We start from the raw sequence: 14,466 nt of genomic DNA on the forward strand, positions 1-14,466 counted from the left end.
TTCCCCAAACTGTCGCTGTCACTAAACCCTCACGGCGTTTCGTAAACTGGCTCTGAAGCGGGGAATAATAATAATAATAATAATAATAATAATAAAAAGCTAATTCGCTTGACGTTTTTCACGCCATGTCCAGCTCCTGCTGCCGGTCTCTCTGTAGAGTCGGAATCGAAAGGTAGCCTTTTTTAAAAACTAGGATTAAATCAGATTACTTGTTTCGGAGTTTTCTGGGAGGAAAGAATCAGTCAAATAACCCAGGATATAAAAACTTGTGGATATTGTTCTGCTTTTGTTGGATTTGGAACTTTCCTTCTGGATTCTTCTCAGCGTCTCCATCCGGAAGAAGGCGCGTGAAGCACCTGGATTGGAGAAGGGCGCGTGGTTGAGTGAGTGAGTGAAGTGAGCGCGCGCTCACGAGCACGAGATGCGGCTGCAGGTGCTCGCCGTTCTCCTCCTTTCCCTTCATGGAGCTGCTGCTCAAACTCAAGGAGGTATGCAGGAATACTGTACAATGCATTAAACAGCCTACTTTCAGACAGATGGCTCCTTATAACCAAATAGGCGATGCACTTAAAAACAATTACTCTGAGTCATCCGTTGCTGACCATGGAATATCTGTGTTTTGTAAATAATGTTCACTGGTAATTAATTTACAGCCGTTTTCTTGGGTGGTGGTGGTGGTGTTTTTTGTTTTTTTTTTAAATCAAAAACTAACCAGTTAAAAAGTTCAATAGGAGCCTTGTTTGAGTGTTCACTCTTGGCTGGATTAGAACTCATCACCTTGTGCACACTTCTAGCACATAAGTGTAAATATGAAGGTGTAGTTATATTCAAATACTGATGTTTAGGCAGTTTCTATCCAGGGTACAAATGAGAGTTTAGGGTTCTCGTATGAGCGGTTTTGCTCGACAGACCTGTAATATATGTTTGGCAATCTTGAGATTAGAACTCACAACATTCTGACGATTGGCATGCCAAGCCGTGTTTATGGGTGATGAAACGACTGATAGAAACTAGTGCAAGAGTCACGTATGCACACTCAGAGACACACAGGGTGTGAGTAAGCGCTTAAGGTTCTATACGATAATCACAGAGCAGTCAGGCTGTGAGTTAAAGCTTAAGGTCAGCTATAGCCTCTTCATAATTTATCCATAAAGTGTCTAAGATGTAATCATAGGTACAGTATATGAACTGCTGACCAGATCTCAGTCAAACGGGAGGTTTTTAACGTCACGACTTTCCATCAGATCCCCACCCCTTAGTGTTGTAGTGTTAGGGTCCGACAAGCTCCAAATCTCAGATTTTGATTCAGGTCTTTGGATGAACTTTAACCCGTTTTGTTTTTTTGTTTTGTTTTTTTCCTGCTTCACCTGAGTAGGTGTGCTGTGGTATTCTTAGCACTGACTCATGGTCCAGAGAACCTGCAGAACATTTCTTACATACCTTCGTTTAGTAAAATCTTGAGAAAAACAGGTTTCTATTTTCCTTTCAGGATTCAAGATAAGAACCTGGCGCTGGTCTTAAAATGTAATAATTAATCAAGTCACGTCGATTGGAGCGAAGTCGAACTGATTCAAGCAGAAGTCCGTCCAATAAATATATAATAATAGAGGACTCACTTGAAAGACGGTAGAAATAGATACACCAGGAAGAGAAAATACATACATAAAAAAAAAAAAAACGTGAAATACACAGTGAATTTTAAATCTAGAGCTCTTTGTAGTGTAGAACCATATAATATTGCCTTTTCATATCAGAGAAGGTTCCTAGTAGGACCCCTTTAGCAAACTAATGATCTTCGACTATCCGGAGAGCCATCCCGAAACATGCTGTTTTCTTACAGTGTAGGGTTTGAGTCATTTTATTCTGGAAATGAAACTCGAGATAACAGACTCCAGATCAGTTTAAACAAAGTGACTCAAGAGCGTACCGTCCTCGTCTCTATTTATTGAACATAATCAGACTGATACACCTATTTAGGAATCAACACCCAGCTTGCTTGAGGACTTTTCATTTGCGTCACTGGTGCGAACAGCGCGAGTAGACTAAGCTGTAGGGTTCATTAGTAGAACCGCCCAGGAATGAGTCACTTCTAGGGGATATATTGACAGCTTTGGAATGATTAACCAGGCCTCTCCTTAATTGTTCCTCTCCTTTTGCACACAAAACCTTCTTTTTTTTTTTTCCTTTCTTTCTTTAAAGAACTTTGCCTCTTAGAATCCTGCTGGGTATTAATGCGTCATAATCAGCGCTCCTGATTGTGCTAATATGTAACTTATTTCGCCAGTGGTTGCATCGTGTCAGCAGGGCTGTTGACTGGTTGAGTATCAGAGCTAGGTGTAAGAATGTATTGCCCCATCATAAAACCTTAACTAGCTGTCGCACTCAGGATTATGGCACTAAAGTTCATTATGTCCGTTTTATTGTAGTAAGGAAAGGCGGATAATGATAAGTCATTTCCAATCATTCAGAAGTGATGAAACCGCTAGGATGACTGGAGAACCGTTTTTCAACATTATAACACATGGGAGTCTAGTCCATCTTATAGCAGAATGTCAAGTTGGGTCTAGTAATAACGAGTTGGACTTTGTTTTGTAAACGTAAAGAACCTATAAGTGAAATTAAATGAGTGGCAAAACATCTAGGGCTGTGACTAGCGATTATTATTATTTTGATCATCGATTAATCTGTCGATCATTTCTTCGATTAATCGATTAGTTTGGATTAAATGTTTTTGTATTTTTCGGAGGGGGTGGGGGTGGGGGGGGTGTTATTTCACGTTCTGGCCAATGTCGTCCTTCGAACATTGTGCAAATTGAAGGCTATGTATCTGTGTAAAAAGGTAAATATGTGGGATATGCTATACATTATTAAAATATTCGCATAATATTTTGAAAACAAAACAAACCCAACTGTTTGTCCTCAAGCTTTAAATCAGAAGTTAAATCACTATATATATAATGCTAAAAAAAGAAAAGAGAAACAAAAGCACAGACTAAGTGTTAACTGGTAGGAGGTTGAATGTTCTGCAGTAACACACATTCACTCATCTGAACACGGTGACATGTTCCTTTATTCTGTAAATGTACGACACTGCTTACATTTCTATACAATGACCTGTTATAACCCCATTACAGTTACCGCTCTCATAAAAACACAATCGCTTTAGTTTCTAAATATCGCTACATATAGCATCAAACAACACATTTGATCAGAATGAATATTTTAGTCAGAGTTATTGGCGTTTCCCTTCTATTGCGCGGTGTTTGATTGACGCGTACGCGTGGACTCGCGCTCGTTCAGTGAAGTTTAACGGCGACTCGCTCGCCGTCAGGACGAGTCTTTATGTAAAATGGAAACCCTGGCGTGAATTTACTAAATCTAACATCTACAGATAAGGATATAAAGGTAGAAATGTCATTTCTGTGCTGAAGAAAACACGTCTGGAACACATTAGACAGCCCACGCGTCTGTCGGAGCGTCTGACTCGACGAGACACGTTAATACACTTACGAGTTTGTCTGAAGCGCTTAATATAGAACATTCTGATGTTTTGGACGACCTGGACCGTGTACTTTTCCCCCAGCGGCTCACTCCGTGACCACATCTGGAAAAACAGCGGAGTTTTATTCATAGAAATGCGTTTTTCACCATTGTGAAGACCCAACTAATCAATAACGAAATTCAGCGTAGATTATTTTATTTATCGATTTTATCGCTCGGTCGTCGCAGACCTAATCGCAGCACAACTCCAGCGGCCCCGACTGAACACCTTCATATATGTTCAAAGCTCAGCAGGAGAAATCCTAGGCTTGTTTACATTCAGGGAGTAGGTAGACGGCGTCATTCTCCACTCCTTATTGTCTCCACGCCTAAGTCCCAAGTTCCTACTCGAAATTTAATAGGCTATGTACTTCCAGTTACAGTGATTTTGATAAGCACTCTCTGAGGTTATTATATGTTCACGTGTGAAAGGGGTGGCTCAGCAGCAGGTGATGCAAGAAACAAACTTCCATGGTAAACGATTCTTATCTGGAAAAAAAAAAAACAATGCCTGTAATTACCTTTCTGTAGAATTTATACACGGTGTCCTCTAGAATTAGGGCATGCTGCATAAATGAAAAAAAGAAAAAGAAAAAAAAGAAACGTATTGCCCAATTGGGCTGGGTTTTTTTTTTTTTTTTTCTTTTCTTTGTCATTTTGCGATTGTGATACCAGTCGGACATCTTGAATTCAATAGAAATACCAAAAAAAAAAAAATCATTTTGATACCCAACATATATGTTCAAAATAACATGTTCAATCTAACATAATCATAAGTGAAATTGTCGTTTTTAATACAAATCCTTTGCAGTCAGTGACAGCATTCGGTCGGGGATTCATAGACATATAACCAGACACTTGATTTATTCCCTGGTGATGCTCAAATTGGTGCTCAAGTTCATCGTTGTCTTATCTGTCCGTAGGATGTTGTTCCAGATATTTATGCAATTTTTTTGTTGTTGTTTTTTGCCAAACTCTAAATTGGACTTCCTGATTTATTTATTTTTCTTTGTTTAGTTTTTGTTTTTTTACCTGTGCTTTACATCTTGTCGTAGGGAAAGAATTCTTCCGTCACCACAGTTTTACGGGCTTTCTGGTGGAGCTCGCCAATGTGTTCTTTCTCTTCAGGAACGTAACAAATGCTTGATTTGGCCACGCCTAACGTTTTCGCTATCTCCTGGATGGCACACGCCCTCCTGGATGGGTGTGTTTTTCAATTTTTAGCCCAATGAAGGTTTGTTTCCTTGACAGAGACGGCTCTTTGGAAAGTTAACGCCAACAATCTCTAGACCTTTTTTTCTATTTACTTCTAATCAACTCCAAAAGTAATTGACCTTTTTTATTTTTTATGTTTTAACCTTTACACTGTATCTCATTCACCCATTCACACACCAATGACAGCAGAGCTTCCATCTGGAGCAACTTGGGGTTCAGTGTCTTGCCCAAGAACACTTCGGCATGTGGAGTCATTCGGGCCGGGGATCACTCCGCCGACCCTACGATTAGTGGACGACCCGCTCTACCGTCTTAGCCACAGCCGCCCACAGATAATATCAGTCAAATACCTTGGTCATGTACACCATCAGCATATTTGTCAGCGAATAAAAGCACCAGACATGCCACTGTTGGATAAAATGGCTGATCAGGGATGCTTTGGGGGTGTTTTGTAAATGGTGGGCTGTGAAGTACCAGCATATCAGTAAAAAGTATCAGCCCAAAAACCTTGTTGCCTCGGCCAGGAGGCTCAGGCTTGGCCATAATTATAGCTTTAAAGAAGACGATGGGCCAAACATACTTCCAAATCAACAAAGTAATGGTTAAGGAAACACAAAATCTCAGTCTCTGGATTGAAACCCCAGAGAAAGCCTGTTGTCTGAGTCGAACAGGGAAGTCCACACGTACAAACAACAATATAAAGGAGCTTAAAATGTTCTGTATAGAGGCATGGAACCAGATCCCTCTACAACTGACTCCGACATTACAGGAAGTGGCTCTGCGCTTTCTTTTTCTCCAGGGCAAGCATCACAAAATCTCAAGGCTGGTGATTACACTGAAACCAGTATTTGGTGATAAAAATAGCACTGTTTTAAAATCCTTTTGTTTGGGGGGATAAAAAGCAGGTGTAATGTAAGTTTGTGTTTAAAAAAAAAAAAAAAAAAATCACTTCTTGCATGTGTTATTCTTTAGTTATTTTTAGCTTGTTTTCATGAATGGTAGCAATGAAAGGTAGGATAGGATCTGAGATACTAATGGTAAAATGGTTTACTTCAGAGGTGCAAAACTGTCCATGTGGCAACAGGAAATTAAGAAAGAACAGAAGTAAGCAAACAGGTACACAGACAATACCTGTGTAAATAGCTAATGTTTGCTATGCAAACCACTATCGCAGGTGATAATGTTTTGAGCAAGCAAACAATAGTGATAATTAAACTGATATGAAATTGTGTAGCCCTGTTACATGTCCCTACGGAATTCGAAAATTTCCCTCCTTCTTCCAAGCCTGATGTATTCGATGAACTATGTATAAACCTCGGGCGCACGGTGGCTTAGTGGTTTCCTCCGGGTACTCCGGTTTCCTCCCCCAGTCCAAAGACATGCATGGTAGACTGATTGGCGTGTCTAAAGTGTCCGTAGTGTATGAATGGGTGTGTGAGTGTGTATGTGATTGTGCCCTGCGATGGATTGGCACCCTGTCCAGGGTGTACCCCGCCTTGTGCCCCATGCTCCCTGGGATAGACTCCAGGTTCCCCGTGACCCTGAAAAAGGATAAGCGGTAGAAGATGGATGGATGGATGGATGTATAAACCTCTTTATACAGCCACAGGTACACAAGGACTGGATCTGAGAACCACTCTTGTATAAGAGTCACTCTTGACTCTTAACATGTTTAAAGTAAAGAGTTGTTCACTGAGGTCTCATTATCCCTTGTTCGCTTAGAACAACAGCTCAAACGTGCCAGTTGAAGCGAGACTACTGATTATCATGTCGTGACATGGAAGAAAAAAAAAAACACGTTGCTTTCAGATTCCTTAGGTTCAGACTAGATTCCTGCATCGGGCTTCATTCCAGTAATAGCTCCCCCGCAGAGTGATTCATGAGCCGGTGAATCATGGGCGTTGCAGACTTCAAGGCTTCCGTAAGTGAAATATTAGAGTAACCACTGCTATATGCATGGCTGGGAAGAAAGGCTGTAGTGTTGACTATGAGTAGTGGGAGCATGGAGAGAGTGGTCACTCATAGATCGTGTCCCTATCTCTTCCTGTCGCCCGGCCCTCCTCCCTCTGTTGATAGACTGCTCTGCTCACACTCGCCCTATTGTGCACTTCTATGATCTCAGCAGTGCTAATGCATTCACATGCACATGCATTCACATGCACATGCAGTCACACACACACACACACTAATACCAGTACACATGAACAGAGTTCACATTTATAGCTTTGTGACAATCCTGAGCTTTGTTTATTAAGAATGTCTGTCTGAGGGAGCTTGAGAGCGTCGCTCCTCCTCTTTACTCCTTCAAACAGCCATATCACCCCCTCGGATGTGTTTATGGGAAGTGTATATTTGATGGTCAATTTTATTTAAAAAAAAAACAAAAAAAAAAACATAAGGACAAATTTATTTGAATTGTTCAGTATGCCTGACACACAAAACTCACTTACGGTGAAAGAATAAGTGCAGTTTCCATCAAATTACCATTACACTCTCTATTAAATGGCTTAATAATAAATCTGTGCACTGGAGTAATGTAGTACATGGAATGATGATGATTACGTTCCCACAGCGTTTGCGGTAGCCGTGAACCGAGGAGGAATCCCTCGCTCTGAAGGTGTATATATACGGTCCCTCCAGAAATGAAGTCGTCTTGCAGTCTTTTTGAATTTGTTAATAAGTTTGGCGACAGCGTCGTGTGTGTGATGCGCTCGCCATGTTTCCTATTGAAGTCCATCGCAACCTTGCGACAGCTTCCCGATCCAGCCATGAGAAGGATTTCAATACGTTCTGCTTTTATCAAAGGAGTTCTTAAAGGCTATCTGGGAGAAGAAAAAAAAAAAAGTATATATAATATAATATGATATAATATAAACCAAGTATGAAAAATTTTGGAAGACATTTTGCTGTTTCCCCGTATGTATGAAGACCTCTGGGACACCCTGTATATAATTTGCATAGACTGTTATTGATTAATGTTCAGGTGAACAGGTTTTCTCTGCTTCCCTCACTGAAGGGAAATTCTCTTGGGCGGTAATCAATCCTTCATGACAGGTGCATTGGATAGAGATTAGGCTGGGAAAATGCTGGAGTATTCCTTTAAGGGCTGGGCTCGGAGCATGATTTGTGTTTCCTTTTATACTTGAAAGTTGTTAATCTACATAAGAGTTTACATGCAAATAACTATCCGGGATTATTTATAATCAGTCAGCACTACCTACTGTTATGAGTCTAGTACACTGGTTACTGATATCAGAAAAGTTCAATATTGTTGATTTATGGGTGAGTAGAAAGGGAAATATAGATCCTTTCATTTAATGCAGCCTTGCCATTGTTGGATTGATCGCTGTATTTGGGATTAGTTAGTTCAATCTAGGTAAATACTGTATAACAGTATACATTGCAGAACGTGTTTAATATAATATGATCTGGCGTTTTTTTTCCCCCCCCTCAACATCAATAAAGCTTACACCAGTAGAGCAGGAAGCGTTCTTCTTTGCGGCACCGTACCGCGTCCTACTCCTGTGCAGTTATCTTCTTGTTCCTCACTTCCTCGCTAATAAGCTCTGGACTGTCACATAGCTATTAACGTGCTAATGCGTGCTGCTAATGAGGTGTGTGCTTCTATGCCGTTCTATTGTAACGCCACACGGCACATCAGTAGAATGATACATAGTCATTAACACACAGTACACGCTCGCGAAGGTCGGTGTCACACGCCAACGCACCGTGGCATTCCCGAGAATTATGGTTGCCCGGCTGAGGCGTCTTTAAGTCGTCTAGTGCTCTGCCGAGATGCAGAGAAAGAGAGAGCTGGAGGGAAAGTGCGAGCGACAGCACGTCTGCTTGTATGGTTCTTTGGTTTCTGGGTTTCGAGGATGGCAAATTAGCGCTAATTCCACCCTCAAGCCAGTGACCCTGCTGTGCAATGGCAGATTGATGCTGTTTCTTACCCTCCCTCTTCAGTTGAATCCACGTCTGCGAGCACATTACAAGCCCTTGTACTACCAGCGTTAGCCTGTAGCGTTCCTGCGACCTCGTTCACCTTTGACCTCTCCTTCACCATGCCTCCGACCTTGTGTCTGAGTGTGTGCATGGATGTTCTTTTGCAGAGGCTTTAAAGTCCTTTGTGTTCATTGCTGTCTAGGCTTTTAAGACGCTGTTTCAGTAGAGGGGTTTACAATTGGCCCTGTATTTCTGCAGAACATGCTGGAGATTTATTATTTATAATCTCTTTATATATATTAAAGCGCATATATATATATATATATATATATATATATATATATATATATATATATATATATATATATATATATATATATATATATATATATAAGTAATAATATTTTGGGATTGGGATGCATGTGATGGCTAAAGCGATCATCACGATGATTTTGCTCAGTATTGAAATCATAATTCTATATTAATATTTGTTCAGCCAATTCATGAATAAGTGACAGAACGTGCTGTTGGAGGAAAACAGTTGACACGGTGGTGTGATGTACTCAAAGCCGAGGGCTGTTGATTCTTTTAGCCTAGCGGTACTTCTCAACATGCGTTATTCCTCTCTCGACTTAACAATTAGGCAATGATTACAATTTTCTATTTATGAAAGAACGGCGTCATACGTTTTGTCGGTTTACATCTGTTAAAATAAGTTAGTTCCTGTTACCATGCTATAGCAGCTATGAACAGTCTTTCTCTTACTTTATCTTGAACGTGATAAGACAAAAATTTAAATGTTATAAAACAGACTTATTGAAGGTTAGTGCATTAAAACAGCCTTTCCCTTTAAAAACGTCTTTGTACGTTATAAGTCTGTACTGCTTCTGATGCATAACTATTAATTGTTCTGTCTACACTGTATAGTAGCATATAGCGCACATCAATTGTTATAGCTTCTCGACCTAATTTCCTTCGAGGCTGATGTCATTATTAAAGTAGTCCTGCCCGCCAAAATCTATGATCATGAGCCACTGCTGGGAATACTTGAACTTGCTTCATGGCCTTTCCACAACATTAAATGTAACTATAAATGGATAAAAACCGTGATATGTTGTCGTTTAATAAATATACAGTTGTTAATATTGGCACTTGTTGGCAAAAAAAAAAAAAAGAGAGAGAGAGAAAAGAGTAACTGAAATTCATCAAATAACCCTAAGCTAACATGCTAATGTAGGTGTTTGGAGAGAGAGAAAAAATAGCTAGGTCGGTTAGCTAAAGATCCTTTGCATGTCTCCGCACAAGCTAATATGTGGTACCACTGTATGTTTTTAACTTTGGAAGCAAGCTAACTTCCACGGGACTTGCACGGCAGATACGTAATCTAAGACTAATAATAAACGTGTTGTATTACTTCTAACTGGTGAAGTTTTTTCTTAGGAGATCGTCATTTAGCAGTAACGCAGGTGGTAACAAGAACTGACTTTTGTCCACAACGTTAAATCTAATCGTTTGCAGATTGATGTGGTATAAGTGGAATACCACACCCCACCAGAATGCGCACTCATACGAAAAAATACACGCCAGTGTCTTTATACACGCCTAGGGGTCTTCATATAACAGCTCAGTCGGTCATGTTGTTATTCCTTATTTAATTGTGCACTCCAAAATGATATTGACACTTTTTTTTTTCCCTCTCTGCCAGTTTGCCCAGGGTCCAAGAATGGTCTCAGTTTTATAAACAGCCCTGCGCAGCATTACAATGTCTTGAAGGAACGCTACAGTGGCTGTGAGATCATCACTGGCAACTTGGAAATCACCCTGATGGAGCGTAACTTCAACTTCTCCTTCCTTGAAGTAAGTGAGCATAGATTTCCATGTGAAATTCCATTGCTTTGATTGCACAGATTGATGATCAAATTCTTAGCACAAGCTAAATCTTTCATGTTTGGATGATTTGAACTACCGTTACTGCACATTTACCTTCAGGCAAAGCAGTGATTAATGTTTAATAGAATCTTAGTTTTAATAGCTGCTACATTCCGTTTCATCATACCTCTTTTACTGTCTCGCCTCTGCCTGCAGACTGTTCGAGAAGTGACGGGCTATGTCCTCATCGCTACAAACCAGTTTCGCCGGCTTCCTTTGGAGCAGCTGCGAGTGATCCGTGGCAGCACGCTGTATGATAAGGAATGGGCCCTTTCTGTCTTCCTCAACTTCGATGGCCAGTATGGATTGGAGGACCTGGGTCTGACTCATCTCACAGGTTAGGACAGCTGGAAAGGGATAGACGGGATAATAGACGTACACTAATCGCCCACGTGTTCAGACAACACTGATGGATTGGACATAAAATGGATTATAAGGTTTTGCACAAACTTGTGGAGTCCACGCCAGCTCGAGTGGACATACTAAATGCCAAAAACGCTGACATCCATGTATTTATTTAAAAGCTTCTACCTTTCACTCAAGTTAATACTATCAAGTCAATAATATAATTTGTAAGACAAATCGTTGTATTACATTAGAAAATAACTTCCACTAATATTCTCAGACTTTTGGATGCCATCGTATTTAAAATGTCATCACATGGGCAGGTAAGACATGACAGCAGAACCGTGGGAAGACTCTGGAATCTAGAACGTTAGCATTGCAGAGTGTGTGGATGCTCTGGGTGTGTACGTGTGCATACATTTATACTCGTGCGTGTTTTAAAACACACCATTCTTACGGAGCTCTTGAGGCGTATTGCGTGTTGGGACTGGTCAGGACAGTTGCGTGGTAAAGAGATGTTAGTCTGTGACTTTTAAAACAACAACAAAAGTCTTTTGGACTCCAGTCATTTAAAAAAAAAAAAAAATCATGTTTATCGTTTCGCTTTCTCTCATTCGAACCGTGTTACTGTGAAACATAAATACCCTATAAACCCCACTGGAGAGATTACTAACTATAACTCGTATATAAGTCTCGGCCTGTCACTTCATTTCACAACTACTACTATACTGAAAAAAATACAGTCAGGATTGAATGTTTGTGAACCTTTAAAAGAACCTAATGATTTCTTTTGAATGAATATCCTGAATAAAGATTTCTGATATAAACGGTAATGTTTAAGTAATCACCAGATATTCTTGTGTGCAAAAGTAACTGAGCCCCTTTCAGTCAATAACATGTGGAACCTTTTAGCAGCAATAGCTTCACACAGTTTTCTGTGTCCTTGACATCTTGATTCAGGGGATTTTTCCTCACTCTTCTTTACAAAACTTCACCAGGTCACCTGCCAGAGCATCTCGATAGGATTCAGGTCTGGGCTTTAGATTGGCCATTCCATTACATGGATCCTCTTCTTAGTAAGCCATTTAATGGACTTACTTGATTGTTTAAGGTCGTTGAAACCATTTTGTGCCCAACTTGAGCTTGCAAGCTTGACATTAGCTGCGTTTACATGGTTAACAATAATCCACTCTTAACCCGATTAAGACGAGACTTTGATTAAGAAACTACCATTTAAACAGCAATTTTTAATTACCTTAATCTGATTAAGGTCATCCTCGAAGTAAGCACTAATCGAATTAAGACAGGTGGAGTACTCCTGTTTTAGTCGCATTATGGAGGAATATTACAGACATGTACACACCTTAATCACATTATGAACGTCGTGTGAGAGTTTCCACCGCATTTTGCGACAGGACACGATCACACATGGCAGTGCTAAACATTTTACGGCGAACAAGAGAGTTCGGCCGCGTCCCAAACCGCGTACTTGCCTACTATAGGCCTGTAGTAGGAGAAACACATGTATCTCGGCTACTATATAGACGGTAAGAACGCGGTTTGAGACGCAGCCCACGGCTTCGATCAGTCGTCTATTAGCACGTACAGCATGACAGATAATTAACTGCACTTAAAGCGTCCATAAAAAAAATTAAATAAAAACACCCAAAACTGTATACGGTACCATAACGAAGACCAACTGTATGTCGATACCTGAAATACTGGAGGGAGGTCGGACGGCGTGGCGCGGTGACGTAATGACGTGTGCCGATAATCTAATTATGTTCTATAACGTGTAAAACGGGAACACGACAGGAGTATTCTAAAAGCGGCTCATGTAAACACCTTAATCACATTATTATCTTACTCAGAGTAAGCTCAATAATTACATTACTGCTGTCCATGTAAACGTAGTCATTGATGGCTTGGCAAGAAATCCTGATATTTCTCAGAATTTGTGATTCATTCAGTTGCCCAGAATCAGAGTAAGAACAACAGCCCCTTAATATGCTTGACAGTAGGGATAAGGCTGTGTTGGCTCTTTGCCAAACATAGGCCTCCTGATGTACCTGAAGAGTTCAATCTTGGACTTATCTGTCCCGAGAACAGACTTCCAGAACTCTTCTGGCTTGTCCAGATAGTCTGTGGAAAACTTCAAACAAGCAGCTTTGTTCTTTTTTCTCTTTTTTTTTTTTTGACAGAAAAAAGGCTTCTTCATGGGGACCTTTGAATAGACCTTTGCAATTTCTGTTCAGGCTTGTACTTATTGTTGATCTACATTATATGTCCAAAAGTATGTGGCAGCTAACCATAACACTTATATGACGGTCTTCCCGAAACTTACGCCACATAATTGTCTAGAATGTCTTTGTATACTGTAGTATTAAGCTTTCCTTTCAGAAAACCTGTTCCCCGTGTGCACAGAGTGAGTTCCTTAAACATATGGTTTGGCTAAGGTTGATGTGGAAGAACTCGAGTGGCCTCAACACTAAATTCTCACCAGGCCATCCTTCCTGGACAGCAATACCCCACCTTTTGTACTTTTGTGGGCGAATGAGCAAAAGTCCCCACAGCCACTGTCCAAAATCTAGTGAAAAGTGCCTTCCAGAAGACTGGCGGTTGTTACAGCAGCAAGAGGGGGGACAACTCAATATTAATGGCCATGGTTTTGGAATGGGATGTTCAATACTCGGGTGTCCACATACTTTTGGTCATATAGTGTGTGCACAGTTTCTTCAGAGGGTTACTTGGTAGGGTTAATATTGTTTTAAATGCCTTCCACTTATATACTGTTTGTCTAATGGTGGATTTGTGAAGTCCAAAGGGTATTTCTTTTTCATAAATGCCTTTGTAACCTTGTCCCGACTGATAAACATCAACTCAGCTCCTCTGACATTTCCTTAGTACTTAGTGTTGCTAGAATCATAGGACTAGTAACTGACCTGCTTTCTTGAGATTAGTAATATTTATTCCTCCCTAACATATCAGCTCAGTTCTTTATTGGTTAGCTTGCTTAATTATTTAGCATGCACTCACTGACCCTTGACCTGCTCCTGTTTTACCTTGATGTAGCTAATAAAACTAATGGTGCATCTCAATCAACTCCCTAGCTCCCTAGGTCGTGAATCAATATATGGTGTACATGAGTTCGAGCACTGGTAAGGACCCTGGCTCGCTACACGTTGGGACACTGATGACTTAATTTCCGGTGACATGTCTACATACTTATAATTTCCTCATCGGTCACTGTAAAAACCCAAACATATAAAAGTTTTATATGTCCTATAAATATGTTAGCTCAATCACGCGTCAAGCAGGATCATAGGCTAGCTAGTGGATTTTTTTAAAACGCAGTAAACACTTAAAAGTCATTCGACTTAAACTGTAGGCTATATAGAATGTCGAATAAAGTTCAAAAGCGCTAAGGCAAGTAATCATTTAAGAGCTACAACAATAATAACAAGCTACTTCCGTTTGTGGACGAAGTTGGCT

At 40.3% G+C, this 14,466-nt stretch overlaps 1 protein-coding gene across 1 annotated transcript in view; it reads left to right on the forward strand.

Moving 5' to 3' along the window:
* The window catches only part of erbb3b (erb-b2 receptor tyrosine kinase 3b), a 37,337-nt gene continuing 22,871 nt past the window's right edge, over positions 1-14,466 (forward strand). Inside the window, exons 1-4 of the mRNA XM_053686259.1 lie at positions 1-172; positions 325-488; positions 10,406-10,557; positions 10,786-10,966. Coding sequence (XP_053542234.1) covers positions 422-488; positions 10,406-10,557; positions 10,786-10,966 — 400 coding nt within the window. The 5' untranslated portion in view covers positions 1-172; positions 325-421. The remainder of the gene's footprint in view (positions 173-324; positions 489-10,405; positions 10,558-10,785; positions 10,967-14,466) is intronic.

The sequence above is a fragment of the Ictalurus punctatus genome, chromosome 15 (genome assembly GCF_001660625.3).
Source record: "Ictalurus punctatus breed USDA103 chromosome 15, Coco_2.0, whole genome shotgun sequence".
Lineage (NCBI taxonomy): Eukaryota > Metazoa > Chordata > Actinopteri > Siluriformes > Ictaluridae > Ictalurus > Ictalurus punctatus.